This window comes from Cinclus cinclus, chromosome 1 (genome assembly GCF_963662255.1).
Source record: "Cinclus cinclus chromosome 1, bCinCin1.1, whole genome shotgun sequence".
NCBI lineage: Eukaryota > Metazoa > Chordata > Aves > Passeriformes > Cinclidae > Cinclus > Cinclus cinclus.
This window is the reverse complement of record NC_085046.1, coordinates 128,698,251-128,725,897: the sequence shown is the minus strand read 5'-3', so window position 1 is coordinate 128,725,897 and position 27,647 is coordinate 128,698,251. Positions and strand designations below refer to the sequence as shown.

Below are 27,647 nucleotides of genomic sequence, written 5' to 3'. Positions count from 1 at the left end.
ACTTCTGTATTTACTGAAGTCTCTAACACTAAAGTTAGAAATCTCATTTACATGAAGATTAAGATGATTTATAATGGGAAGAAAAATGTAAAAAACATGGAAGACTGCAACACATTGTAGAGACTGTAAAACTGATAAATGTTCCCGTTTCCTTCAAGGATGGTATATGTGTCTGCTGATCCAAAGAATTTCAGTTTGGTAGAATAAAGTTGTAAGTACACTGCATGTGTGCACATCTCTTTGCAAAAATATACTTCCTTGCTCAAAATGAACTTTTCCAACTGAAATTCATTCACAATCAATCATCAGAAAGAAGCTTGCATGCTTTTTTCATGACTGGAAGGATATCACAGTGTTGATTCTATATACAAAGTAGGACCTATTCCAGTATACTCGAGTGAAATAATTCACATATGGAGAATAGTTCATTTTGATTTCATGACAAAATCGTCCATATTTTGAGTAGGCATAGTTGTCACCTTCCTCACAAACCACCTGTCAGAAAGAAAAAGACCCAATTACAGTATGGAAGATAAGTGGTTACAGAACGTAATTCTGTACATTTAATTAACTTTTGTATTCTGTAAATTTCATTTATGATAGACATTTAATTTCCACCTTGTACAGTTCCATTAAACTGAAAACATCCCCCTGTAATTTTTTTAAGCACCTAAAATAGAATTGTGAATTAATCCCTTTTTCAAGGTAGCAGACATTAAAACCAGTGTACTTCATTCATATTATAAAGAACAACAGCAGTGGAAATTATGCACATGCCCCATTTACCCAGTCGTTGAAACCTGACGTGCACAGGGCATACCAGTATGAATGAAAGGAAAACCTTAATTACCTTTCCCAGGCCAAGTAAGTTTGACTTACCTAATATAAAGACCAAAGAAACACACACAGTCCTACAAATTCCAACCAACTGATTTGGAAGCAAACTTGTGTTTTAGCATCTACTATCTGGTATTCCCGAAGAAATCCCTTCATTATTCCTTCTGATGGTACAAATTTACATGGTTTTAAAAAGGGTGGTAGAGCAAACGTATGAAGAAAAGTCCACCAGTGGCTGCCAAGCACAAAGATAATTGCCCTGAGCTACAATCCTTCAGCAACAGACTGCTGGAAAAACCTTTGTCTTTCCCTATCAGTAAACCTGTGCTCTCAGCCAGTGTCAGAAACAAGATATTGGACAAAGACTACAGGATGTAGCATAAGCTAGAAAGCAGTACTTATCTTCTTAAGCAATTCAAAACACATTCACAGACTTGTCAATACACTGTCCACTGTCTCACTTACTTTGGGAATAAGTAAATGCTGCAGTTGCAGTCTCCAAATACATATGCACTACCTTCCAGTACTTTGGAATGTCTTGATAATCTTCAAATGACTTAATTTTTGTAAGCAAGCAAACAGAGATTTGTTTAAAGCTTCCTGAGACAATGTAACTTTCCAGAACTACATGTCGGTTTTCTGCAAAAAACCCCAATATACCCAAACGAACCACTCCCCCCAAAACAACAACAATAACAACAAAAACCACGACAAAAAACACAAGAAGTATTATCAATCTTATGTGTGAGAGAGAAGCATGCAGGAAGCATGGAGATGAGAGATGCAGGGGTATGAGGGTGTGAAATCCTGAAATTGTGGTTAATTGCTCCAGTGGAGATCCTAAGTGTGAAGAGGAAACAGGAACTTAAGTCATGCAAACACAGATCTGAGAAGAAACTGAGAGGCAATATGCAGATTAACAATGATGGAGGCTATTCATACACACACACTCTAGTTATGGTACTTTATATTGGATATATCCTGGAATAATCACAGCATACATCAACAGCAAGACAAGAAAAGAAATAATAGATTTCAGCAATGGTAAGGAAGTTAATAGAAAAATTGAGACAATATCCTTCACAGATAAAGTAGTTAGGAAACCTAGAAGTGAAACTGACACCAGCTGTAGATTCCTGGGGAAACAAATATAGAGTAATCCCCTAATAAAACACCACTCCTGTACTGCTTAAAGGTAACTGGTGACTCCCTCTTTCCTGTTGACCTGAGAATAAGCAATGAAACCTTAAGTGAGTTCAAGGCCACTCCCCGTCTTTCCAAAATCAAAATTTTTGCCAGATTTCCAGGAAACCAATTAACACGTGGCAGCGAGATCACCTTATAAACCACATCTTATTCCCTACTTTAGCAGCAAGAGCAGCACGACCAACATCCAAAGAGACAGAACATGTCAATGACTGAAGCAGCATTCATGGTGCAGTTTATTCAACCCATCTTTCTAGCAGACATGGTATAAACTATTTGTTGGTGTGCTAACCTATCTGCAAGGCTGAACCAAATGCACTTGGCATCCTCATCAGAACCAAAGTCTGTACTGAACTAAATGGCAGGCTGATCCTCATCCCAGCCAGAGTTTTAGAAGAACTGAGTTTATCAGTTTTAGAATTTCATCTTCAAAACTAGTAAAGAATGCCTTCTGAGGCAGGACTTTACTGCTTTCGTAATAACCTCTTCAGGTGTCAGTCTTGAACATTTATATATAGTTATATGGTATTTAATGATTGGCAGAAAAGCAGCACAGCTAGATACTCATGTGTTAGGAGGGATTAGGGCAGTTAATAGTATTAGGTAAGATTACAAGTTTAAGAAACAGACAATCCAAAACTTAAAACGATCACTTTTAAAACATGAGTCTTTGCCTACACGTCAATTACAGTAAGAAAAATAAGACCAGCATTAGAATAAAATTTATTTATAATTATTCATGCATTCAAACATTCATTTCTTCTCACTGATACTTACATGGCCATTAGCAATATCCAACAGATCTTTAACTCTACATCCTCTTACAGGTCCCACTTCATTGCAAATTGAATCTTCAATAACCAGAAAGTTGGCCTTGTAAGATGTGAGTATCTTATAAATATCCTCTGCTGACCTCTTTGAATAGATTTGATAAATCTACAAATTAAGAAAACATGTTCACGCAATGCAAAAATCAGTGATACCTTCAATATTGGGACACAAAAACTCCCCAGTGATGACCTATCTGCAATGACAAACTATATGCACACATCAAGCTATAAACAGTTTGGATTTGAGATCTCCACAACAGTGAGACAAGGGCCTGATGAATGGGAAGTATTTGTCTCTCATGATGGCAAATTCTCATCTTACATTCTTCAAGTGGCCTGAAAAGTCTTCAGAAATAATATTTTGATATTTGTTTCTGTGCAGAGTGAAGCACTGATAATCTAGTTGGTAATTTCTTCCATGTCTGCTGGACTCCTATGTCCTTCTCCCTTCTAATACATTTTGTTTTTTTGCATTGCATTTGGGTGAAGAGGAAGACAGTTCCTGTGAGATGCCACATTTATGGAATTGGATACTCACATTCTCATTTCTTTTCAGAAGATCATCATCATTATATAAAGGCAAGCTCGACACCATCCATCCTGTACAGAGCTTAATCACACCCATGAGCTGTGGGCTGCCTGCAAACACTGCAGCCACAGGAGCCTGTCGTCTGCAAAAGCAACACCAACACAATGTCTGAGTACTGGATGCACTCATCAAAAACAATTTTATAAACTGTGGGATTTGTTAAGGTGCTGCAGAATGAACTGGAGTACATGAAGGTATCACTGGGGGTCTAGTTACAATTGGTGATGGTGTTGCTGAGGCAGTAGTTTCCTCGCCAGGGAAAGTGCAGATCTGCAGAAATATGGAGTTTGAAAGGGAGGGTTCCTGCTGGGGCAAGGGCTGATGGTTCTCCCCTCCTTGCAATCCACCGAGCACCACTCAGAGTGGTCCTGAAATGGATCCAATACTGCTTTTCTGAATGGTTGCCAACCTGGGACAAAACAGCTCGGGAGAGATGGAAGGTAGAAGGAGAAACAGGGTGTTATCTTGTAAGATTTGTGATTGTTCTAACTTGATCTCTATTATGTATTTCATATGTAATCTATGATTATGTATTTCATAATCTATGAGAAAATAATGTCAGTGTACAGAATAATGTATACAGTAATTATGTTTCTGGGTTTGGTATAATTTTTTTACTATTTGTATTTCTTTATTAGTGGAAGAAAACAGTCATTGTCACACTTTATTAAACACTCTGGCAACTTCTGTAGAGAAAATTTGAAAAATCATTTTATCAGAGAGAAGACTTTGAGAAAATATACTGTAATAATGACACTGAACTAAAATTTCAATGTGGATTGCCAAGTATATCCATATGAATTATTCTTTAAAAATAAGAACAGCTGCTACAAATAAGGGTAGTCAAATTGCTTGTAGCTGAGTGATTCTCAGTGAAATTCACCATGATTAATTACGTACTTGAAGTACATGCAGACTAACATAAAAGCCATTAGGTACTTGGCATTATTCCACTTGCTGCCTTGAAGAGCTAAAGCAGTGACAAACAACATACACTACTACAACAACAAGAATAAATTGGCTGGAACACTAATTACCAGTCTTGCCTTTTGTGAAGACAAACCGGTTGACATTAAAGACTACATAAATACAGAAAGTAATATTCTAAAAAATACAGTTAAAGCTAAGTTATCTGAACACAAGGGATCTAATTTTCAGAAAAGTGCAATTCCTAATGATGTAGTTTGAAGTTAAACTAAATGAGGCAGAATGCAATTCTGAAACTTCTGGTGGTAAGAAAAATATATCTGTGAAAATAACGTTACTTGGTATTAGCTGTGTGTATGTTCAGTATGAGCTGTAAAACATAGCTGCATACTCACTGTGGTCAAAGGGCAAGCCTGAATTACAAATATTCCTCTCCATGCATCCTGACAAAAGTCTCTAAATCCTCACATTCAGGCATTTCATTTTATTGGCTCAGGCACATAACACTTCAGCGTTTTTGTCCCCCATTGGCATTACAATCAACATGAATCCTGTAACCTGATGAAAAGTTAGCATGCAAAGAAGCAAGATCTTAGATCTTGCTAAGATCTCCACCTCTAGCTGGAAATTAGGTCTGCAATGACATTAAACATGATTTGTGTGTTTCAGGATCTTCTCTTGTAATCCACAATAAACTCCTGCTTCTTTTCATGGGAACAATACCAAACTTAAAATATAAAACTTCTTCCCCCATGCATCACTGAACAACTTAGCAAGGGAAAACCCAGCTTGATAGAAGTAGCTCTCCAAACTGCTGAGATAAAAATACCCTTACAAAAAGCAGTAAAATAGAAATGTTGGACTTCATGCTTACTTTATCCATGTCATAAGTTCTACTGTATCAGGATCATAGAATTCTTGCAGTTCTGAAAGCTCTGTCATTATTCTAGGGAAAAACTGATGGAAATGTTTCTGGTTACTTATTGTTTAAAGAAGTATCTATAGAGCATGTAATTATATTAAGGCCTTAAATGACACAACAGAAATGGGTTTCAACAGTTTTCTCCCGACTGCTAATTTTTCTTGAATATTTTGCAACACTCAGCTTACATTAACTTACCTGACAGCAGGAGACCATCTCCAAAATAAGCATGTTAAACAGAAATTCTCATCTCTATTTTATTAGAATATTTACAATTAAAAAGAAATAAACAAATAGCAGCAACAACATTCATCAACATCAAGTGGCCTTAAATGCATCAAAACCATAGTTCAGGGGGTCATATGCAAATGTCTACAAATAAGGGCACTGAACCAAGAAGATGACAAATCCCTCATGGTAAACCTGCTTGAGCAGAAGGGATTGGACTGCTGTGACTTAATGGAAAAGTGCTATGGAAGCAAGACAGGAAAGAAGAAATTTCCTATCAGAGCCCTGGTAATGTGCCCTGGACTTGCTTCTGACTTCAACCACCACAGTGAAGGAAAGCACATTACATTGTGTGAAGTGGGATATCTCAGTCTATACTTTTGAAAAACATTTTGGGAAAAGGAGGGATTCTGTGAACTAAGACAGAATGCCATCTCTTTCAAACCAGGCCAGATTGCAACCCTGCATCATGGCTTCCCCACCCTGTCAGGTTTGAGGTCCTTCTTTATTAAGATGGGAGATTTTGTCAGTTCTTGAGCCATTTGGAGCACATATCTAAAAAAGGCATGGCTGGAAACTGGCCAGCCTTGAGGGGCTGGAGCAGGTACATGTACATGCTGTTGTAAATGCTAAATGAAAGTTACTGGATATCAGCTCTTTTGGAAAAGAATAAAGTTTACAGGTTATGCCAAATTAAAGAGACAACTTACTTTGGGACAGCCACAGTGGACAGGCAGTTATAAGTGGGAGCCTGCTTTTAACTGAGCAGTTCCCATTACCTGGAAAACTCAGCTGTCAAGTGACAGCAGTCTACAACCAGCACAAGAGCAGCTGCCATGTGTTTGTGTCAGGGACAGACAGCACTGCTGTTACACATATGTTGGAACTACTCCCAGAACAGAGGATGGAAACAGGAACTGCTACTGCCACCCCAAGGAGAACCTGCTTCACTCATCAATCATAGCACCTGGAAAAAAACCAGTTAGAGGAGGGACTATGCCAGACCCAGTCAGAAGGCAGCCAAGCAAAAAGATGCTGAGCTATACAACTCAACCTTTTATAGCCACACTAACAGATTAGGAGTCTCAAGGCATTTTTGCTGCTCTGTTACTTCTAATCAACATTCCCACCTCAGGGATGAGTTATGAACCTGGAGAACAAACTGTTCACCACTGCTTAAAAGCAGAAGCTGGATCTGCAATGAATGAAGCCCTCTAGAGTCCAAACCCCCACACTGCTTTCATTAAAACAATCTGAAAAAGAATTACTTGGTTAATTAAATTAGTTTCCTCTACTGTAATAGATTTCATAACTCTTTTAAGCAACTCCAGCTTTTTTTACAGACAGTATCTATTGCTCCATTAAAAATATGTAAAAAGTCAGGCTACAATAGAAAATTTGGTTGCAATCTAAGACAGATGTTACAATATCTGTTAAAATATTGTTGGGCAAGACCAGCTTCTATGTATTAATTCTTAAACTACCCAAACTATTTTAAAGCTGTGCCAGTATAGCAGAAGATTACACTTTATGAGATGCTTCACATACTTGTTGCACTCACAGGAGCTTAAAAAACAATTTCCAAATACTCTACCCCCAGTCTGTCTGTGACTTGAAACAAAGAACTAAGTCTTCATTTTGAACATGGAACATCTGTGGCTTTTCTTCCCTGTATTGTAGTAGATACACACCTTAACACAATGGTCTGCACAAAGAATTTAACTCCATTATAATTTGATGGGAGCTTTTCAAACACCTTATTTGCATATGACCTCCTGTAATTTTACTTCATCTAGCTTTACTCTTTTTCCTAAAACTAAGATTGAGGCAACGTATTTTTCAACATCCTGAGTTTTCATTTGGCAGTATTTTCTTTGTTGAGTCAGTTTATACATCCAAAGTTTAACAGCTGAATACAATGAAGTCTTCATTTAAATTTAATTACAGTAAAAAAAAAGTGATCTTTAAAAAATTAAATTGTCAAATAGTTTACACTGAAATAAGTGAAGTTTCTTTTAAAAACTAAACATATTTTCAACGGATGACAGCTTCCGTTTCATCACATATATTTAATTTCACCAAGTACATTTCATTATATTTGTTCGTAATTTTGACTCATGTTGTGCCTACATAAAAGAAAACTCCACAAAGGTACTTTTCTTACCTCTTTCCACAAGCTGAATCCAATTATAGTGGGAACTGCCATACTCAGAATAAGAGCCTAAAAAGTACATGTTAGAGAAAATGGATTATGCACCATTCTCTGACACTGAGGTGTCTGTTGATTCTGCTCACACAGTGAGCAATATTTATGCCTGAAACCTTAGAGTGACAGTGGGCGAAACTTGGTGGCTTTCTACCAGGCAAGAAAACTTTCCTGAAACAAGAATTTGCCTTATTTAGCATGGAAGGCATCATTTGACTTACAAAAACTTTACCATCAATTTTAGGGACATTTAATTACTACTCAAGTAACAACGATTCCTTGTGCACATGATGTAGGGAACAGAAGAAGGTAAACACCTCACATTCAAACGCTATAAGAAAGCATTTCAAACCTCTGATCTTGTTGATGCTTTTGTTCAGATTAGCATTATTGATGTGCAAGACCCAGAAACCCATCTCTCAGCACACCATCATTCTAGCTGATACAATTTGTGCTTTGCAAGAATGAGAAAACAGCTTGTATGGTACAGAAAATGTTTGGTAAGGAATGCACTTAAGGCATTCCTTTGATTGTAAGCCACTAACACATCTACTGTGTTATAGTAAAAAAGCAGCTCTACATCACAGAAAACATGAAGTATATAAAATAATGTGCTTACCACGTACCTGAACATAGGGTTACTCCTTGACTGAAAGAATACAGTCAATGTTTTTGATACAGCAGTGTATGATATCTTCACAAAAAGACATAATGAACCTCTAAGTATAATATATATATATTCCTATAAACCTCTTGAATTTAAGGTAAGCAATATCCTATCCCTGTTTTATTAACAGAACCAATGCACAAAGCTGCTAAAAATCACCCAAAGTAACTCTTGTTACTCTCTTGTCATGTTGAGAACAAAGCCAGGGCTGGAAGCAGGGGAGCTGTTTGCTCTGTAACACAAGTTTCTCTTGAATCGCAACACTTCTCTCTAATGGCCATATACCAACAAATCTTATGCAAAGTAATTCAATTTGCCATTTCTTATGAAGCAGTTTTACTCTCTGCAGTTAAATACACCTTACTGCACCATTTTAAGACCCATTTCCCAGTGAAACAAAGCTTTTTTCTTTCTTGTGCACCAGTACTTTTTCTCCCACATTCCTCCTAAAAAGTGCATGACCTTGACCAAACCCAACTAGAGATGACAGAGAGATTGAGGTCTCAAAGATTTGTTAAAAGAAGATGAGAAGACTAAAAGGGAGATGAAGACAGCTCTGCTCCTTATGAGGAAAGGTTGTAGTGTGAATGCAACTTTATCACCAGGTAGCAGAGAACATGTGAGACCAAGAACGAAAGACAGAAAAAACAGACCATATGTGATCCACTGCTCATAGAACCTGTTGTTTACGTGGGTTCTTTCATGGGTCTTAGGCAATTGTTGTTTTCAAAACTATATGCTTGCTAGCTGTATTTTCCAAGACTTTGGCAACAGCAACTCACCAGCAGTATTGGGTGCACAGCTTTCAGTCGAAGCCACTTGAAAAGTGTCATCCAAAGTTCAGGAGAGCACACACCAAATGCAGCAAGCATGCAAACATAAGGTGTCCATAGATATTTCATTCTGAAAAACACTGCAATAACTTAGTTGGGACCCTGTGTATGCCTCTGTACTCAAACTATTATAAAAGCATTCAGATTTGTTTCTTGTGCCAAACACAGTCTGGATGTTCAAACAATCTGAGGTCAACTTTGAAGTACTGGAAGATAAACCAAGGAAATCTCTAGCAGAAGAGCTGGCACCTGAGTATCTGCTGTGAGATGCAGGCAGGAGCAAGATCCAAGGTAAAAGATGACAAAATCCTTCACAGAGTTCAGGAGAGGATGAAAGAAAAACAAAGAAAATAGTAAAGTTGCTTGGCTGTTGTGGTTTTCCAGCCAAGAAGGGATAAAAAGCAGCTATTCGGCAAAGCTGTACTGACAATGTGTAAGGGAGATCCTGAAGAAAGGAAAGGAAAATATTTAATTAACAATTTGTGATTTGCTGGCGTTGTCCTCCTCTTAAGGGTAGACTGGTCAACTTAGAACAACTACAGGATAACACAACAGTCTGCTCACTTTAAGCAATATTTGTGAATATTTAGATTTTAGGATGAGGAGCCTAATAAAAACACAAGCCTGACATCTTCAAGCTGATTAAGCTGATTAAACAAGATTAGAACGATAATGTCTTCCAAACATTAGCTTCTCTAAATTTAAAGACTAACACAACACTTTTGAAATTAACTCTGCTACTGCTTTAATGTGTCAAGCAAAGGTAAACTTTGTGGTAGCCTACACACAAGAGGATGGATGTCCCAATATTCCAGCACTATTCTGTTCATCAAAACACTGCATAAGCCCTTGCTAAAAAATAATTACAGCACAGTTCTACACTTAAATACCATAAAGAATGTAATTAAAATGTGATTCAATTAATGTCTTGGATCTTGCTGCATTAAAGCTTGGAAAACATGTTAAAGGGACCAAGCACAAGTGTTCATATAACCACATCCAATTTATTATCAAAATTACCTTTGACTAGTCCTAAGTGGTATCACTATATGCCAAAATTATTTTCGAAAAAGGGTGAATTTCAAAGAGATAAACAGCGTATCATGTCCAGTAGGGAACTCTGTTGCTTTCAAAAGAGATACATCAAAATCAGACTTACCCTTCCAAACACATCGCTAGACAACCAAGCAAAATTGTGTGAATTACGTGATAAACTATTTCTGGCCTCTCTCCAATTCGACCATCCTCAAGTTTAACTGTCTCTTTCAGTGGTTCACCACTGCAGTTGGAGAAAATGAGACATCACTTAATTCAGATATTAACCCAGGAAAAGGCGTCAATAAAAATATAACAATTCTTTCTACCATTATGTCCTTTCAGGTTATATTTTTATAATAAGCTTCCTTACGAAAATTAGAAAAAATTTTGAGATTATTAACTGATTAAATAATTTTAAAAAAAGAGAGAGGAGAAGGTTCATTTTAAGCTTTTCTTTAAAAAGGTCTTGGATATTGTGTAGTCACTGCTCATTACAAAGTAATAAATAGCTATTTTAACCACTAGCAAACAATAAGAAGTTTGCTCCATTGCTCCGAATATCCTATCATACATCCAACCTGACAAACATTTTCATTTATAGCAGCATAATCTTTATCTGTTAGATGCCTTCATCCTTGAAATAAACCTATTGATTTTTGCTGCAGACAAGTGAGAAATTTGTTCTAGTATCTGAGCAGTTACACCATTCATCTTCTACCAGGAAGAGATAATTTCCTAACCACTGAGTTTCCAAGACAACTTATGCTAGGATCTACAGTGTTGGTATTCTTAGTCTTTTTACAAAGACAGTTCCACTACCCTTTCTCTCAAGAGAACTGTGAATCACTGTGAAACTAAAACTAATTGAGTCAGTTTCACTTCAGCTCTGTTCCAAGCAGCAAAGGCTAGTGGACCTTATCACAGTAAACAAGTGTTTTAAAAAACCAACATTAGAAAGCATTAGAAATTAGAAGTCCTCTCAGCTCCACCCATCTCATCTTTCTCAATGTGTAAACTTTAAAAAAAAAGACCCCAAATCCAAATTAGAGAAACAAATTCTAGCAACAATTAGATAACTTTGCTGTTGGAAGGAGAATTACAGATATAAATAACATCTTTCTCTGTCATATACAAACAGCAAACATTAGCCAGAGCTCTGCAGGAATTGCAACTGCAGGGAAACAAACCATTGACAATTCCCGTTCCTTACAGGAGGGATGCTCAAGAACCTCCTCATTAAAGGACTTTTCTTTAGGAGGCTCTGGTGGGCCTTCGCACTGGTGCTTACATCCTGACAAGCTCAACGGTACAACAAACTTCAGAGCAACAAATATGATGACCATTCTCTGAGGCATCCAGGAGCCTCTTATTTTTAATTATTTTTCATATAAATAAGTTACTTACCAAATTCTCCTAAAAACGACCTGAGTTACAGAAAAAAGGCAGATAATTAATACTAAAATATAAAAAGGCAACAGCGATGACTGTGTTAGTCGCAAAAAAAAGTCTTGGGAGGGTGCCTGAAGAGATTCTTGACACAGGAGCCAATTCATTGTAAAATTCCTAGTAAGGCAAAAACATTCCATTAAAAACAATAACAATATCCCATAGATTATAAAAAACCCAACAACCGAGCACAAAACAATAGAAGTTCAATCTATTCATGTCATAGGAAACTACTTGAAATTCATCTTTGAAAAGTTATCGTTTAGTAATTTGAAACTGCTTTGCAAATACTCTGTGGAGTAACTGTCAAAAGTTTAGCTTCCCAAAAAGAATTTGTGATCTGTAGAGACTAGACTACAAGTCCTTTATATCACAAAAGCCCAACCTCCCATATAACTCCATTATGGGGACCAAAAGAATCTCGTCACAGTGGATTAAGATTTCAGAGATATTGATGCAAGAAGGTATGCTTGTCCTCATTCCAAATAAGGAGATGAAGAAGGGAAAGTGGTCATCTGAGATCACAAAGAAGTCTGAATGTTGAAATTCTAGTTCTGTAGCTGAAGCCACTTGATCATTCTTTCTCAGTCAGCAGCAGGAAGATAATACACTCTGCCAAGAAGCACTGTCAGTGTGTATTCTCAACTGGAACTGGTGCAGCATGTGGAGCTGTGAATGCATTCTTGTCTTTGTTTTGCTTTCCTCCCTCTTTTCATTTTCTCCCAAGGGAAGATGAGAGGACAGAACCACTTCCAATTAGACAAAATCAGTTTAAAGATTAACAGCTGGGCATGTCCAAACTGGCCTTAAAAGACAGATCCTGAAGCTCTTGTGCTGCAAATCATAATTCCAATACAGTTACACAGTGTCCCAGGCGTAAAGGCACCCAGTTTGTCTCAATCTCTGGCTTCATTACAGAGTCCGACAGCCTGAACAGTGATGTGAAAGACCCCAGGGGGAAAAAAAGGGAAACCCAGTAATACCTGGGAGCTGAACAAACTGAAATCCTGACCAGGAGTCCTTTCTTTTCCTGCAAAACATTTAAGAATGGGGAGTGTGTGTGTGTGTGTGTGTGTGTGCGCGCGTGTTAAACAGTGCATCATAGTCAATGTCACTACATCTTGTCTTCCAAAAGTTCCCCAACAGTTTCAGTTGGGTGTGATGTAATTTTCCACTTATTCCCCTGAAAGGCTGTGAAGTAGTTTTTTTTGTGAGAGATGCAGTTCTTCAGAGAGAGTTCCAAATCCTGCACAGAACTGCAAGTCTTGGCTTAGGTCCAGGAGTGTGTCAGTCCTTTCTAACTCTCCATTGGAAGTCTTCCAGAAAATCTGTTGCCATGACATCTTCTTGCAGTCCAACATCCAACTCTTTTACAGATACTAATGTTTTTTTTTTTTAGAATCACAATTCCTTGTGACTTTTAAGAAGTCCCTTGTCCTAATTTCTTCCAAAACATACAGGGAGTATTGGGAGTACCCACAACCCAATCCTCTTTTGAGATAGCATCAATAGTTCATTACTCTTTCCAGAGCCTTCTTTTCCAAGCTATAAAAAGCTCGTACTGCCACCTTTACCCTATTATCTTTGCTTTTAAGTCTTATTAGAAACACTAGACAGGATACAGAAAGTTTTCACTCTCCAACATCACAAGAGAACAAAAATCCATGAAATGCTTTCACCCCAAGGCATGAAAAATACTGAAGTGCCTCAGAAACCTCAACACCCTAAGAAAATTCTGTATGTGCATTTTTTTTATATCCATCTTAAAACCAGACAACAGATAACTAAACTATTTCCCTAGCTCCTCTACAAAACTCTCACAAGCCACTGAAATGTTACACTTCTCAGAGCAGTTTCAAAAGTTTGGATATCTTGGGAGGTGTAAAGAATTTAAATAAACTTACTTAGTTGTGTTTAAGCCAAGTTTTACTTCAATGAACTTCAGCAAATGCTCATTTTCTTTATGAGGAATGAACATCTGAAAATTAATTTAGCAGAGAAAAATCATAGGAAATGCTAGAACCAGTTTTCACATAGTTCAGTTCATTTTGTTCAGATTACAAAGTGTCAGGTAACAATCAACTATTCAAGATTTAGTTAAAACTAACAAAATTGATTAAGTGTGCCAATTAAGGTACTGGTATAGTACTGTAAACCTTCACTTCAATAAATCTATATTTAGGGTTTCCTTGAGAATGTTATTCCCTTCATGCCACTCCCATACCACAACAGGAGGGCAAGTGAAAAGCTGCCAATAAGCTGTCAAAAGACGACTGAGCAGGGTAAAAAGGATCATGAAAAACAGACTTACTCTCAAGCAAGCCTAAGAGTGTCATGCTTGGCTCCATTAGAAAATAGGACTGCAGCTGAGCAAAAGTCATGAGCATTTGTAATCTTCACACAGATCGTCTGAGCTGCCTAAAGTTCTGTAACTAACTCATAGCTGTAATTTAACTCGTATTTTTCCAGGTTAGATTTTATTTTCCTGGAGATACAGCAAGGCTAATCAGTCTGAATGGCACAAGAAAATAATTACTTGTGAGCATTCCTTCAAGCCTTCTAGGGTTCAGTAGTTACTTTTAATTAATACTGTTAATTAACACAACCATGGTGAGTTTGAGACATAGAAGAAAAGCAGAATAATATGCATAAAAGGCCAGCAAGAGGGAATTGCTAGTCAAAATACAAGACCAGGCTAAAATCTCTCTGCATAATCTCAACTTCTAACTGACCCCTACACAAAGTGAAAGCCGCTGTTCCCATGCTCTACTTGAAATGTAATTGGAAATTAGTATCCACCCTAAGACTACTCACATTTGCTCCTGTCTACTGTGTCACCATGCACAAGAATACTGTTTTAATACTCAGACTAGTCTATAGAGGCCATTCAATTTATAAACCCCATATTTATAAAATAGATAAAATGTCTTTCAAAGAGTATTTCTGTACTGTTTCAACCTAGAAGACCAAAACCCCAACAAGACCAAGCTGTTTGAGTTGCTACAAAATGACAGAATTTTTAGTACTCATACTGATTATGAACTAAGCCATGAACTGTCATATCAATAAGATAAGCAACACTTCAAAAGATTTTTTCAATATGTATCTGCAACTTTCCATTTAGATTCTGAAATTAAAATCACATTTTCAGAGGAATCTTACCTTTAATAAGAAGTTTAGGGTCACTGCAACTGTAAGTACCAAATAAATATACATTATTTTCAGCAATCTTGACACAAATGTACTTTTTTTCATATTCATCTGCAAAAATATTTAAAGAATGCTGTATCATTTTGGAGTTCAGTTTAAATTTTAAAATTACACTCAGGGTTAGCAGAGAGTCTAGTTACCTGAAGGGATTTGGAGAGCATTAAAGCTACCACAAGACTCAGTAATGGTGACACTAGTAAGGCTGAATTTTCAAACTGCAGCAGGTACCCCACAATGAGAGAAAACAGGTAGATTCTGTATACCTCGTGCACCTGTTGAAGAAAAGAAAACCAATGAAATAAAATTGCAGTGGGTATAAATCCTGCTTTTAGAGCAGTAGATAGCTCAATTCCTCTGTTCATCAGAGGATTAACAAATCTCAATCCTTCAACTCATGTGTCTAGCATGGTACCATTTGGCTCTGGAAAGCACTGCACATGAAAATTACCCTGGTCACTCTCAGTAACTAATGGGCAATTACTTCACAAGAATTCTGTAAAAATGGCAGAAGCAGGAGTATTTTACCCAGGTCTCCCCATTCAGTAACACCTCCCTGTGTTGCAGCACAAAGCAGTAACTATGAGGCACCAGTAAGAACACACAATTTGTGACAGAGCTCACCTGCAAACAGGTGCACAGGTGCTTTCCCTGCCCTCAAAATAAATTGTTCATTAACCTGTCTCAGGAATGAATACTCAGACTGTTATCTATACTTGCTATTATTTACTATTTGATAAGCAGATCTTATAAACCTTGATGCTTGATTCTTTAGACATTTACCAAAAAGCCTTCTACCCATTTTTTCCCTTATACACTCTTCTTTGAACTACAGTAGATCAAATAATTCCAACTGCTGAGGAACAGAATTAAAAAAAACTGAAAGAAGAGGTGAAGAATTAGAGTTGCATGCAGTTTGACATCCAATAAAACCAGAAGGCACGCATGTACAAACAAGCATATAAACAACTGCAATAGGCAGAATAAAAATGCCTTATTGTTGCAATATTTCTAAGAACCATTTTTTAGAATAAATTTAAATACTTTCTTGCATTGAAAAATCAATTGGCCTTCAACATCTGTCTAGTCTTTTTACTGGCAAATCACTGCAGGACAGGCCACTGAGGGTGAAAGTGAGCCCTTTAACTGCACAGAGCCAACAGAGCACTTCTCTTTGGTCTGCCCACCCTGCTGTGAATAGGAAAAAGAAAAGAAGAGGCAGCGAGGCCAAAACAGAGGACTATCATTCATCACTCCTTTAGCTCTCCAAGGATGTTTCAGGTCTCAGAAGCTTTGTTTAACTCCTATCCCAGCTGTCAAAAAGAGATTCAGTTTGAAGTTATTTTATTCTGCTGATGGATATCACATGCACTTCAGCTGGGCCCAGGCTGCAAGACACTCATCACTCAGTCTCTTGTGCCCTCTGGAGCTCCTGGGCAGTATGAATGGCAGGCACCTCAGAGGCTGCATGTAAGTATCAGTAGGCTGAAAAGTTCCAATACCTTCTCTGTCTGTGCTAGGGCAAAGCTGTCTAGCAGGAAAAGAGAAACAGCCTGGACAAACAGGAGATAATGACTGTATTCCCACATCATCATGAAGGTATATGTTGAGGCATTCACCAAAAGATAACAAAACTTCTAGAAGAAAAAAAGAAAAAGCATTACTTTTCTACCCATGATGTCTGTCACCAAGTAACTGAGAGGTCATTAAAACATAAACTATGGAAATTAATTATTATTCTGGGAAATAATTAAAATACTGACTTCAGATGTACTTAACTTTCAGATGGAAGAAAGTAATTACTGAAATATTCAAAAACATTTCAAGCCAATCAGAAGAAACATTTTTGAGAGTCAGAGTAAGAAAGTAAAAGCCATCTTCTTCAAGAAAAACAGTTTACATAAGAAAAATTCTGCCTCTGTTTATTTAAAAAAAAAAAAAAAAAAACAGCACATGGTCTATTGCCACAGTGTTCTCTCTGAACCCTCCTGGGGGCATAACAAGGTAGGGCACAAGTTGCTTAGCAAAAACTGCACATGCCTAGGTGAAATCTAATTGGATCTTTTGAAAAGAAGAAACAAAACATCTACTGTTTTCTGTCCAAAAGGGCAACAATGGAAGAAGTAACTAACCTAGAGTACAGTTTTACCAGCAGCTCTTTATTGAGAAACTAATTTTGCTTTACCTCAGCAGAACAGTTTAGGTTCTTTTTTAAATAGCCTGTGAGAGCTGCTACTTGACATGCAAAATATGGCAAAGCCCAATTTTCTCTTGATGGTATGGAGTAATCAATTCTTGTTGTATCTGTCCTAGAATAAAGTACAGAGAAACAAAAAATTAAAATATTTATGGAACAAAAATATCAAGGAAAACGTAAACACCACTTCTAGTTGTAAATGTGGCCTTGCAATCAAACTTTTCCAGATTTTGGTGCAAAGTAACACTGACACAATTTTGCTCCTGACACATTTCACAAATTTATTAACAGCATGGAAGGCCCAATCTTTCCTCATCTATTTAGAAGGTTTCCACATGAGCTGGAATTGATAGGACTGAAGCCAAAAAAGCATCTGCCCTGAGCCTTTTCTGACCTGCAATGAAAATCAGCTCACAGCTGAGAGAAAAGATTCCTTTCAGTTCTCATACAGTACGTTTTAAACAAGTGATTTAGGTAGTTGAGCACAACACACTTAGGATACAAACTGGTGCTCCCCCACAGCAGCAGCAGCAGCAGCAAATATTTCGTCTACAGGGAAAAATTCTGCCCAGCAAAACAAGAGATTAAAGTCGGATGGGGAGCATGCAGGGTTTTCTCATGGAATGACTTGACAATATCCACACAATTAGAGGTGTAGGTGAAAGTTTTTAAAAGTGCTAAAGTGACTCAGAAGCACAAGCCACACTTTCAAATATGATCAAAGGCATCAGTCTCAGAGGAATATAGTCTCCTTTGTGTCTACTATGCCTTTAAAAAGGAGCCTCAAGCTCTTTTATCATTTAGGTATTTAAAAGCATCACCTTTAATTTCTTCCTCTGAAGCCTCTTACAGAGGCATATTTGGAGCTTTTTAAACTACTAAACTTTTCCTTTTGTTGACACTGTTTATTTAATCTTACTCACTAATACAGATCTATCTAAAATACAGATTTATTCACCATTTTTCCTACTTTCCACTGTTCACACCAGCTTGATGAACAGTATTTTCAACTACTAATCACAGATTCTGTCATGATGACTTCATTTTCCTAGAAGATGTTTCCCAACAGTTCAACTTTAGATGGTATATTTTTAACAGTTTGATCCACTGTTCCTTTATTCAAGTGTTCTCAAGTTCAGAAAGCCCCAGAGGTCTATGGAGACAAAACCAGGAGCATGAACATAGGTTTCCATTGCCCAAATAAGGCTCCCTATCATTGTGGGGAAGGGGAATTCCAAGTGAATTGTTTTAAAATAAAAAAAAAAAATATTGGTATTACGATCATATAAGAAAATTCCACTTTGCAGAAAAATTCACTACAAAAAAAGATTTAAATATCAAGTATTTTTTACCAAAAAAAAAAAAAAAGCACTTGATCATTTCTTTCGATGCCACCAGACAACTGTCACAATATTTAGAGCTGGACAGAGAGTGCACTTCTGTTTTACAGCTGTTAAGGACATTAGTCTTCATTCTTCAACAGCACCAAACCAAATCTTCTGAGGAATATTTTTGAAAAATGGAATTTTTCCTGTATTCACACACATTCACAAAGACAGTTTAACTGATAACGTGGATGGTTTGGACAACAGGAGGCCTTTCCATTAAAAAAAATCATAATGAGAATCAATCAATCTCTTGGAAATGTTTTCTGTTCACCATAAGATTTTGCTTTCACAGTGAGAGCACAAATCTTGACAAAAGCATTTCAATCCACTAATTAAAATCACTTCAATCCACTAATATTTTAAAATGCCTTATTGACAAACTAGATTGTATAAAGATGTTTTTCTTACCTGTTAATAATGAACCATGCTACAGTCAGCATTCCTGCCAGCCAAGTCCCACTCATAACCCAACTGGTTACAAACAATGCAGTCACATAAATTCCCTGCAGTCCAAAAACTATACCAATGTAGAAATACACTGGTTCAATAACTTCCTGAAATTACAAATAAAAACGAAGAGACATAGTGGCAACTGAGCTGAAGCTGGAAATTATTACTATTTACAGTTTGTTACTGCTAACAATGTGCTAGGTGCTTTACAAACAGGTAAGAGACGCCTTCTATTCCAGAAAAGTACTGGGCATGCTTTTATTTGGGGCTCAGGAAGAACAAAGTAGTGTGAATTAAGTGCACACTTCAGGACTCAGCTTGCCAGTGCCATGATTTTTGAATTTGCTTTAGCTTGAGCACTCTATATGTCAGATTTCATAAATCTATGCTGCAGTGGGATATAAAGTTCAAAGGACTACTGGAAGAAGTTATAAAAGGGTAGAGTTTGAAGAAGTAAAGATGTGGCAAAAATAGTTCCAAAATAAGTAAATAATAAAAAAGGAAAGATCATGAGAGAGGACACAAGTATGCAGCATAAGCAGAACAAAGCCTGAGTAGAGTGGAAACTGACAAAAGGTTAATCTACAGAAGTGCTTTTCCCTATGAGAATGGGCAGACAGGTACCACTATAATAGACCTCTGTACTCTAAAGGAGTTATCTTTCCTGTTTTTAATGGATAGCACAGATACTCCTGACATTTCTCTGACATTTCTAAGCAGTCTGTAGAAGTAAAGAATAAGAGAAAACGTTACTAGTTAGTGTTAAACCCCCAAAATCCTGTGCCAGAGACTGATCAGAATTGAGAACCTGGACCTGGTGAGAGCCTTAGCTCAACTCATTCAACAAAAATGTATGTGTTCATTTGGTACAGCACAGAAAGTCTCATACACACACACAAAGGTAACAACCACAATGAAAGTACAGAAAGTAGGAGAAATGCACATACTTCGCTACCAGATGCTTGATACAAAACACTGGCAATCAACTCTGGATACAAAGTCATTTGCTGGACAGCATTTATGGTCTTCAGTGATATTGTCTTATTGTTGTGTGTCAATTCATAAACACCTACAGACAAAAAAAAATATTATTCTTGGAATCACTTACTACTGCTGTTCCTAAAAGAGGCCAAAGTGTATTCAAAGGTAAGGGGAAACAGATTTGATCATTAAAGCTACTGACTGATTCACCATACCTAGTTTTAAAGGAAGGAAAAATTTCCATGTTAGATGTCATTCCACCTACTGATCTAGCTAGATTTATTACAGTTATTACCCTTTTTTCATCTAGTCTTTAAATAGAAGGCCCAAAACGAATCATCTGAAGCACAGTCTTTTCAGTAACACACTGATGCAGTCCTGGAACTACTTGCCTATAGATTGCCTTCACAGGGAGATCTTAAGGAATGAGACAGATCTAACAGGGATGAGCAGGATGTATTAAACCTGTCTCCAGAAAGATGTCAAGTATGCTGGCCTCATGATCCCTTTCAGCTCTGCGTTTCTGAGATTTCTAAGAATCATTCACTAAACACAACATGCATTTCTGTGGGGTTAAAATGGAATTGAAGCTGCCATATTTGAAGGATCAATCCAAGATCATTCCAAAATGTTATAAGACTTGTCAATACTTAGGACAATAGAGGGAAGAGCAAAACCAATCCAAATCAAGATAAGAGGGAGAACAAAAGACTCAAAAACAATGCAACAGTCAAACCAGACAACTGTTTCGAGCTCTGAGCATATCTTGGTCTGTGGTCTGCAGTTAGTTGTCTGTAGGCCAAACCAGGTCTTTCAGGACTTATAACTGGGTTCAGCACAGCTGTAATACACTCTTGAAGACTGGATGCCCTGTAGACACAAGTCTACCTGTTTGCAGAGACAGTGTCCCTGAATGAGGCATGCAGTCCATCCACTGACAGCATGGGCAATATCCCCAGGGGTCATGAGGCACTGAGTGTACCAAAGACCTCAGGTATTGTTGATGTGCTGCATTTCAGCTGGGAAACTGTTCAACCAATAAAACACTAACCACGAAGTTTAGTTCTACTAGCTTCAGTGAGGTTTCACAAAGGGACTGAACTAATTCACTCGCTGACCACTGCAAGACAGGGCAGTACATCCTCTTCTCTCCTGAGTTCCAGCCCCATGCTAGTGCAGTGCACTTCTGAACTCCCTGAACAAGCACTGAAGTGCTCCTTCTTTTCACTGCTTTAGTTTTCTTTTGGTTTAGGGACCCAGGGTCAGAAAGCCCCAGAGCCAGTGCAGGAAAAAGAGCAGGAGCACAAAGGAAGGAGATCATTGTCACTCAGTCTGTTCTCCTTCCTGTTGCTATCTGTCCCCACCACTCAGTGCTCATCAGTATCTATTCATCACAGCTGACAAGAGTAAAAACTTCTGGCAGGGACAGGACAGAGCACATCAGCTTGTGACAGACACTGTTCTCTCTTCTGACAGAGGATGGAAAACAGTAATTTTCAACCTTCATTCCCAAATTCAACATAAATTATATTTACATGCCAGAAAATCCACTATTGTGACACAGGCAAACCCAATGATAACTTGGATACAGGACATCATAAGAATACTATTACCCTACCCCAAAGTATTGATTAAAGGCAATCTGCTGCAATACAGCATAGTTAAATACTGTTTTCAAAAAGGCACTGAAAAGTTAGGACAGCGTGCAGTTTTTGATTAATCTGGCCAATATACCTACATAAAAGAATAAAATGAGTCTCCCCAGTCTGCAGTTTTTTACTGTCTCCAAAGAGAACAGGACTTTTCAAAGTTAATAAAACAAATTAGTTTTGTACCTCTTTCAAGGGAAGGAGCCTTTAGCAGTTCTTTATAGAATGAGTAATAAATGGCACTGTCACCCTGAAATGTAATTTCTCGTTCAAGTTCCTAGAAAAAAAAATAATCTCCTGTAATCTCTTTCCAGAGAAGACAATATATTTTCAGATAGACTGGTTTTGTAACACGGCACATGGTTATGACTTCACTGTACATCTTAAAAATATTCTACAAAACATTAATCTTCACAGCATTTCTATCAGGTACATAAGGGCTTTCTGTAACTTAGCAAACATGCTTGGAAGCAGAGTAACTCAAATCCACATTGCAAGTCAGCACAAAATCCACAGGATCTTTTCCTATTCACAAACCCAAATTTCATTCAACTTTCTGTACTTCACTTAATAATGGAGTTCTTAAGAAAACAAAACCAAACCAACCAACTCAAAAACATAAACTCACCTCCCCCAAAATACCAAAATAAACACAAAAAAACCCACCCCAAAAAGCCCAACACATATTCCTGTTTATTAGCTTCTGCAATCCCAGTATGCTTCAGTTATTTTTCCATATTTTAGAAAGGTATTTTAAGGATAAAGGGTGCATGGAAAAACATAGAAAAGCAAAACAAGCCATGACAACTGTTAGCAGGAGGAAAAAAAATCAAAAATACAAAAAAAAAAAGGAAGCTTTTTCAAAGAGAGGCCTCAGTAGAAGAACACAGGATTCTGCAAGTAGTTTCAACATGACATGGATCAGATTTGATTTCAAGTACACAATTTGTCTTTTGTTGCAGAAGTTTATCTTTACCTGCCTGCTGGAAAACCAGAATTTCCGTTCATGATATGTTGAGAGGTACACAGCATACATCATTCCACTGGTGACTGCAGCAAGACAGCCAAAGAAAAGCTTTGCAAAACGCTGGATTAACATATCTGAAAATGAACAGTGGAAAAACTAAAATAGTTCAGAGCATTGAGAAACAAACAGTACCTCCTACAAATGACTCTTATTTGTGAACAACAAGCAAATTTAATTACATGAGAATTATCACACCATCAGCAGCACAGATACATTGAAAACTGGTTTGTTACTCCAGTCCTGTAGTTTTCTTCCTCAGTTATCACTGATACACAGGACCTTGAGACAAAATACTCACACACTACACTGCAAATTTTCTCCAGCAAGCTTTGTTTTCAAGTGAATTCCAAGAAGTTTCAGAAAAGCCTCTTCCAGATAAATAGAGAAAACTCTACATTCTACCCAAAACTTCTTAAAGACATTGACAGAGGTGGCATACTGCATCTGACATAATTTCTGAGACATTCTATTTTCCATTCTGTTTTTAAATATAAGAACAAACTAATCTGAATTTTACCAAACTCATTCAAAGGATGCCTACTTCATCTGTAGCTCCCTTGAGTAAGTATGTACTTTCAACATAAAAGCTTTTAGTAGCTTGGTGCACACTTGCCTAAAATTATACCTAGTTTTAGTTCTGTTTCTTGAAAAGCTATAAGGACTTTTTGTCTGTTCTTGTTTCAGTACCATTACTTCATGCATATCAGTTTCCAACCAGAAAATCATTCCAGGAGCAATAAAAATATTTATTTGTATGTAAATAGTAACAGTAAATTTCTTAACTCCCCTGCCTCTACCTCCCCTCCCCAAGCCTGAAACAGTCCAAGACTACCATTTCACTCTCCAGTACATAAAATGTCATTATTAAAGAACTCTAATGTGCATGCCTGTTTTCTCTTGAAATATTCAAAAGCCTAATTCAAAGGAAGTCTGTTATGAATTACTGTGCTACAAATATCTTCCCATAAAATGTAAGAGAATAATGAAATAAACAATCAAAAGTCAGCTAAAAATTCTGTAGCTTACACTTTGGCGACCTTCCCAGCTTTGAATTTTCTTTGTTTCTCTCCTCTGGAGCCATTTTGTCAGATTTTGTGCAGTTTTGCTTCTTTCTCTGTCGCAGGTCTGCTGCCCCTGAAGACATTTTTTTTTAAATTATTGCAACACAATACCTAAAATCACACTGGGAAATCCACACAGCAGCAGGTAGCAGCCAGTTACTGCTACTGATTCAATCCCATGGAAGATGTATTTGACAAAGTCTCAACTGAACTATGTCATATGCTCCACTAAAATAACAATAAAACACTACAGGAATCAATTATTATGTTATTCCTTAGAAAAAAACCAACAGTATTCTCTTGAGGCCATACTCTGGGATTAGCCAGAAACCAAACTGGAAGCTAAATGGTTTATTCCATTTGGTGAACACAAATGAAGGAAATCAGTACCTTAGACAAGTTGACACAGACACTGGGAGAAACTGGTGCCAATTCTATTCTACTCCCCTCCTGGTTTTATGCTGCTATAGCAGCACAATACATAAATTGGGCTAGTCCATTACTTTTAAATTGAGATGCCTATTATTTATATGGCAAAGGCTTTTATAAAGGAAATGTACTATCACTTTCTTCCTGCTTTTGGATCTACTAGAACTAAGCAGATTTACAAATATTTAGTCCAACATAAAATTAAAAAGCCCATTCTGCTAAGCCACATAGATCACATCACTTCTGTTAACTTTTTTGTGTGAGCAGCAGCAGTCTGAAGTCCTGGTCCACTTATTTTACAGTCTGAAAGGTAATGAGGCCAATTCACAGACTGCAAGTCTACATACAAAAAGACTCATTGCAAAAAGGATTTTATAATGTATATATGAAAGATATCCCACAATATTTATGTCATTCTGGGAGTGTAATGAAAAGTTTTAACTGTAATTCACATTCCAGAATTTTTACCTCTCTCTTGACCTACTGTCCAACACTGCTTGGAATTTTGCAGCCACAAATTTTCCTGTGGACTTCAAACAGCTCTTTCATAAACCCATCCAACTTCAAACTTGAAGTGTCAATCTTGATACCCCACAAAAAGGCTTTTAACTACTCTGGTTGTATATTACGTAAATTCTAATTAAATCTACTTGTAATTCCCAGCTATTAGATCTCAAAGTTAGAAATTAGAAATAGAAATATAAATGGTTAAAGCAGTGTCTGCCTGGATCAGAACACCAGTGTGTTAACAGAGCAATTTATAAATCATTCTGAGCAAACCAAGATCTCAATGGTAACATTTTTCTTGAATGAACAGAAATGTCTACCTTCTTAAACAAGACAAGAACTTGAAAGACTCTAAACAACACAAGGTTTAGGGTTCTCAGTATCACATTTATCATCATGTCAATCCAAAATGAAATGTATACCAGCATCTCTTCATGACATGTATATAAGAAGTTTATCAGCAATGCAAACACCAAGTGCACTGCAGTTAAAAATCACCTGTACCATGCAAAATAAAACATGGTGGGAGAAAACCCTAGATCACAAAAGTGAGCAGATACGTGCTTGGAAGCACAACTGAGTGCCCATAACTGAGTGTCATTCCAGTTATGACCAAAGCAACAGCACTTGACAACACTGGAGGAAAAGGCCTTTGCTTCTCTGGCAGAGAAGTGAACCACAGCAGAAGTGTAACAAACTTAGCAAGTACAGAATTAAGAGCAGTAATAGAAAGCTCACAAAGAAGCTTTCTGAAACAACACTCAACTTCTGAAACAACATCTCAATCAGCAATTCATCTTCACCTCGGTTCTGAAGACTACTCAACATATTCCCCCCCAAAGCAGTAACACAAAGATGCGGGTTACTTCTGTTTCTTGCTGCTGCCACAAACTAGAAAAATGCTGTTTTCACTTCAATGAATCCTTTACACAGAGTGAAATGAAAGTCAAACAAGGTAACAACAAAGAATTATCTAGAATTTTGAACTGATGACACAGCCTCAAGTAACTGTCCATCCAGCAACTAATTTTTCATCTGGTTTTCAGTTCCCCGTAAGTCCCCAGTTCAAACAAATTATTTTTCAGAAAAAATGCATTCCACTTATTTTTGTGTTTCTACTGCAGAAAAACATATCTCGTTCCTACTTTGTGCCACTATACTCATGTACTTTTCTAATCTACGTACTAACTGAGCACTGTCTGTAGTCTTTTCATCTAAAGAAGGATAAGATAGAGCTGGGAAACATTCAGGAAAGGACCATGAGGGTGATTTAAGTTGTGCAATGGCTCCCACACAAGGAATAGGGAAGAAAATCGAAGATGCCTCATCCAGAAAAGAGGATGACCAACAGAAACATGCCAGACGTCTACTAGCCAGTGAAGTACACAAACTCACTGAATAATGAGCAGTGATTCACCTTTTCTAACACAATGAAGTTCTCAAACAAACCTAGTGAGTCAGGCTAAAAAGAACCAGCTCATTGCACATCACCTTCATGCAGAACACTCCTATCCAAAGAACGTTCTGCAAACCAAATGTTTGCACAGATTCATAAGAAGATGGACACAGATGTGTAAGACAAGCAACTGGAGACTCCTAAACATAAAGAAACCATATGCAACTCAGAAAGTACCCCTGCTGAGAACAGCTGAGAGGTGGGAATGTGCCATGGGACAGATTTGAATATGCTTGTTTTGCTCCTGCATTTCTCTGGGTGCCTATTAATAGTTGTGTTTCTGCTGATTTCTCCAAGAAAACTAAACACCATCTCCTACCCTCTACAAAGGGGGTTTGCACTGAAAAGACATGGAGAAAAATGCTTGTGCAGGGGCTAAAAGTGAAACAGAATTGCAGAATACCCTGAGCTGGAAGGAACCTGCAGGGATGATCCAAGTCCAGCCCTCTGTCCTACACAGGACACCTCAATAATCACACCATGGGCCTGAGAGCACTGTAAAAGCACTTCCTGAACTCTGTCAGGCTTACTGCTGTGTCCACTTCCCTTGGGAGCCTGTTCCAGTGTTCAACCACCCTATGGGTAACGAACCAACCCCCACACGCAGCTTCAGGCCGTTCCCTCGGGTCCTGTCACTGGTCACCACAGAGAACAGATCAGCATCTGCCCCTCCTCTTCCCCTCCTGAGCAAGCTGTCAGTCTTCTCCAGGCTGAACAAACCAAATAACTTCAGCCGCTCCTCATACAGCTTCCCCTCAAGGCCCCTGACCACCTTCATAGCATTCTTTTGGATGCTCTCTAATACTTAACGAAACGAGAGAGAAGACTAACTAAAACATACAGAAGGATGCCAAAGAGAAAGTACACTCGCGGAGGCATCCACGGATGCTGCCCCGGGCGCTGTGCCCAAAGACAATGCCAGGCGAGGGAAAAGACCCCATGTCCCCTAGAGACCGGCCCGGCCCCCCGGCTGGGGCTGTGCTGGGGCCCGAGGGGCCGCCGGGCCGGGCTGGGCCCGGGAGGCCGCCCGTGTCCTGCAGCCCGGTGTTTCACCTCCGTCCGTGCGCCGCGGCCCCGGCACGGCCCCGGCAAAAAGCCGCGAGGGGCGGCCACACCGCCGGCTGGAACCAGCGGCCTGGCCCCGACCGCCTCCGCCCGGCCCCGGCTCCGGCTCCGCGGCCTGAGGAGCCGCCCCTCACCTTCCTCCATCGCCGGCCTGTGCCCGCCGCCCGCCGCTGGGTCCCCCCGCCGCTCTCTGCGGGGCGACGCATCCGCCCCGCCCGCGCCGCCGCCGCCGCCGCCCGCCTCCCGCTGGCCGCGGGGGCGGGAGTGCTCCCGCATCCCCCGGCGAGCGGAGCGGAGCGGAGCGGCCCCGCGCTTCCTCCCACCGCCGGAACTGCGGCTGCGGAGCGCGGGGGGCGGCCGGAGCCGAGCGGCGGCGTACCGGGGCCCAGCGAACCTCGCGGGGCCCAACGAACCTCGCGGGGGTACCGGGGCGCTGCCGGGCGGTGTCAGGGCTCCCTCCCCTGCGGGAGCTCCGCGCTCCCGTCGCCCGCCCCGAAAGCG

At 38.7% G+C, this 27,647-nt stretch overlaps 1 protein-coding gene across 1 annotated transcript; it reads right to left on the bottom strand.

The window, feature by feature from the left end:
• Positions 1-330: 330 nt before the first annotated feature.
• Positions 331-27,422, bottom strand: DPY19L4 (dpy-19 like 4). The gene is made up of 19 exons (XM_062503050.1): positions 27,281-27,422; positions 23,655-23,762; positions 22,578-22,702; positions 21,788-21,878; positions 19,919-20,040; positions 18,930-19,075; positions 17,122-17,245; positions 16,439-16,573; positions 15,080-15,211; positions 14,892-14,990; positions 13,634-13,707; positions 11,688-11,846; positions 10,405-10,524; positions 9,195-9,315; positions 7,704-7,760; positions 5,264-5,346; positions 3,412-3,544; positions 2,821-2,979; positions 331-495 (listed from the first exon to the last, which is right to left on the bottom strand). The coding sequence occupies exons 1-19, from the start codon at positions 27,420-27,422 to the stop codon at positions 331-333; spliced, it is 2,295 nt and encodes a 764-aa protein (XP_062359034.1).
• Positions 27,423-27,647: the final 225 nt, after the last annotated feature.

Bases quoted from the DNA above. Each gene is read 5' to 3' on its own strand.
- DPY19L4 (XM_062503050.1), bottom strand. From the start codon at position 27,422: ATGCGGGAGCACTCCCGCCCCCGCGGCCAGCGGGAGGCGGGCGGCGGC. The intron at 17,246-18,929 runs GTAAGAAAAACA...ACTTTATTCTAG, and splicing joins GCATGGTTCATTATTAACAG to GACAGATACAACAAGAATTG. The intron at 7,761-9,194 runs GTGAGTTGCTGT...TGTACTTTTTAG, and splicing joins CTGTGCACCCAATACTGCTG to GCTCTTATTCTGAGTATGGC.